The 3319-nt window shown below is 49.8% G+C and overlaps 1 protein-coding gene across 1 annotated transcript in view; it reads right to left on the bottom strand.

Moving 5' to 3' along the window:
* Window positions 1-2824, bottom strand: part of LOC139433588 (uncharacterized protein DDB_G0290301-like) — a gene marked incomplete at its 3' end in the record, with an annotated part of 6377 nt that extends 3553 nt beyond the window's left edge. The window contains exons 1-3 of the mRNA XM_071202656.1: window positions 2703-2824; window positions 2139-2432; window positions 1-2089 (exon numbers count right to left, since the gene is read on the bottom strand). The exon at window positions 1-2089 is cut by the window's left edge and continues 800 nt beyond it. Coding sequence (XP_071058757.1) covers window positions 1-2089; window positions 2139-2432; window positions 2703-2824 — 2505 coding nt within the window. The remainder of the gene's footprint in view (window positions 2090-2138; window positions 2433-2702) is intronic.
* Between the last annotated feature and the right edge of the window lie 495 nt (window positions 2825-3319).

The raw sequence follows: 3319 nt of genomic DNA, 5'->3' as shown, positions 1-3319 counted from the left end.
CTGTTTACTGTCCAACTGGTCTGGCTGTTTACTGTCCAACTGGTCTGACTGTTTACTGTCCAACTGGTCTGGCTGTTTACTGTCCAACTGGTCTGACTGTTTACTGTCCAACTGGTCTGGCTGTTTACTGTCCAACTGGTCTGACTGTTTACTGTCCAACTGGTCTGACTGTTTACTGTCCAACTGGTCTGACTGTTTACTGTCCAACTGGTCTGACTGTTTACTGTCCAACTGGTCTGAATGTTTACTGTCCAACTGGTCTGGCTGTTTACTGTCCAACTGGTCTGACTGTTTACTGTCCAACTGGTCTGACTGTTTACTGTCCAACTGGTCTGACTGTTTACTGTCCAACTGGTCTGGCTGTTTACTGTCCAACTGGTCTGGCTGTTTACTGTCCAACTGGTCTGGCTGTTTACTGTCCAACTGGTCTGAATGTTTACTGTCCAACTGGTCTGACTGTTTACTGTCCAACTGGTCTGGCTGTTTACTGTCCAACTGGTCTGACTGTTTACTGTCCAACTGGTCTGACTGTTTACTGTCCAACTGGTCTGACTGTTTACTGTCCAACTGGTCTGACTGTTTACTGTCCAACTGGTCTGACTGTTTACTGTCCAACTGGTCTGGCTGTTTACTGTCCAACTGGTCTGGCTGTTTACTGTCCAACTGGTCTGGCTGTTTACTGTCCAACTGGTCTGACTGTTTACTGTCCAACTGGTCTGACTGTTTACTGTCCAACTGGTCTGACTGTTTACTGTCCAACTGGTCTGACTGTTTACTGTCCAACTGGTCTGACTGTTTACTGTCCAACTGGTCTGGCTGTTTACTGTCCAACTGGTCTGACTGTTTACTGTCCAACTGGTCTGACTGTTTACTGTCCAACTGGTCTGGCTGTTTACTGTCCAACTGGTCTGACTGTTTACTGTCCAACTGGTCTGAATGTTTACTGTCCAACTGGTCTGACTGTTTACTGTCCAACTGGTCTGAATGTTTACTGTCCAACTGGTCTGGCTGTTTACTGTCCAACTGGTCTGGCTGTTTACTGTCCAACTGGTCTGAATGTTTACTGTCCAACTGGTCTGAATGTTTACTGTCCAACTGGTCTGAATGTTTACTGTCCAACTGGTCTGGCTGTTTACTGTCCAACTGGTCTGACTGTTTACTGTCCAACTGGTCTGGCTGTTTACTGTCCAACTGGTCTGACTGTTTACTGTCCAACTGGTCTGGCTGTTTACTGTCCAACTGGTCTGACTGTTTACTGTCCAACTGGTCTGGCTGTTTACTGTCCAACTGGTCTGACTGTTTACTGTCCAACTGGTCTGGCTGTTTACTGTCCAACTGGTCTGGCTGTTTACTGTCCAACTGGTCTGACTGTTTACTGTCCAACTGGTCTGGCTGTTTACTGTCCAACTGGTCTGACTGTTTACTGTCCAACTGGTCTGACTGTTTACTGTCCAACTGGTCTGACTGTTTACTGTCCAACTGGTCTGACTGTTTACTGTCCAACTGGTCTGACTGTTTACTGTCCAACTGGTCTGGCTGTTTACTGTCCAACTGGTCTGACTGTTTACTGTCCAACTGGTCTGACTGTTTACTGTCCAACTGGTCTGACTGTTTACTGTCCAACTGGTCTGACTGTTTACTGTCCAACTGGTCTGACTGTTTACTGTCCAACTGGTCTGACTGTTTACTGTCCAACTGGTCTGGCTGTTTACTGTCCAACTGGTCTGACTGTTTACTGTCCAACTGGTCTGGCTGTTTACTGTCCAACTGGTCTGACTGTTTACTGTCCAACTGGTCTGACTGTTTACTGTCCAACTGGTCTGACTGTTTACTGTCCAACTGGTCTGGCTGTTTACTGTCCAACTGGTCTGACTGTTTACTGTCCAACTGGTCTGACTGTTTACTGTCCAACTGGTCTGACTGTTTACTGTCCAACTGGTCTGACTGTTTACTGTCCAACTGGTCTGACTGTTTACTGTCCAACTGGTCTGACTGTTTACTGTCCAACTGGTCTGACTGTTTACTGTCCAACTGGTCTGGCTGTTTACTGTCCAACTGGTCTGACTGTTTACTGTCCAACTGGTCTGGACTGTTTACTGTCCAACTGGTCTGACTGTTTACTGTCCAACTGGTCTGACTGTTTACTGTCCAACTGGTCTGACTGTTTACTGTCCAACTGGTCTGACTGTTTACTGTCCAACTGGTCTGGCTGTTTACTGTCCAACTGGTCTGACTGTTTACTGTCCAACTGGTCTGACTGTTTACTGTCCAACTGGTCTGACTGTTTACTGTCCAACTGGTCTGACTGTTTACTGTCCAACTGGTCTGACTGTTTACTGTCCAACTGGTCTGACTGTTTACTGTCCAACTGGTCTGACTGTTTACTGTCCAACTGGTCTGACTGTTTACTGTCCAACTGGTCTGAATGTTTACTTTACAAATACACCAACAATGAATTCAAACATCAAACCCTTCCTCAGAGAACCAGCACAGACACTAGACCACATCAGTTCGGCGTAGAGGGACCAGCCTCTCATAATGAACATCGTGAACATCGTGTGGAGCTTGATGTAAACTAACTGGCAGTAAGATCAGGACGGAAGCTGGATGAATGAAATGTAAATAACATTATTATTCATAATAATAAAAATAAGAATACGTTTAATACAAATATTAATAATAATAAAGTCATAAATGTGTACCGGGTCTGCAGACACCCGGCGCTGCCCCCTGTTGCTCGGGGCGACGGGGACGTAGGTCCGGGGCGGGACTTGAGGGGGGAGGGTCTTACTCCGGGCCACGGGCTTCCCTGATTGGTCCCCATTGGTCTTGCGGCCCCGCGACCCCTGCCGGCCTCCGTTGAGTCGGGACAGCGAGTCGTTGATGTTGTCGTAGTTCAGCCCCAATTTGGGAGGGTCCACTTTGGAAGGGCCCACTTTGGGAGGGTCCACTTCGGGGGTGAACAGGTTGACGTCTCGGGGCCTGGGGGGGCCTCGGGGGGGCAGGAGGGGGAGAGGGGGGAGGGGGTTTCTTGGTGGGAGCGCAGGGGGGACGTCATCTTTAGGAAGAGGCTCCGTGCGGGGGCCGTCCCTCAGCTTGGGAACCCCCGGGCGGTCCAGGATGTACAGAGGGGCTCCCTGGGGGGTCTGGGAGCCTCCGGGCTGGGTGAGGGAGGGGTCGGATCCAGAGAGGCCCCTCAGCAGGCCTCCTCCTGGGGGGGGCCGCGGCGGGGCTGGGGTCTCGGAGCCACTCTGGTCCTGCTTGAGTCTGGAAAGAGCGTCGTACTCCATCTGAAGAGCCTCGGCCAGAACCAGCTCCT

Source organism: Pseudochaenichthys georgianus, unplaced genomic scaffold (assembly GCF_902827115.2).
Source record: "Pseudochaenichthys georgianus unplaced genomic scaffold, fPseGeo1.2 scaffold_679_arrow_ctg1, whole genome shotgun sequence".
Taxonomy (NCBI): domain Eukaryota; kingdom Metazoa; phylum Chordata; class Actinopteri; order Perciformes; family Channichthyidae; genus Pseudochaenichthys; species Pseudochaenichthys georgianus.
The sequence above is the reverse complement of the archived record's forward strand: the minus strand, read 5'-3'. Positions and strand labels throughout refer to the sequence as shown.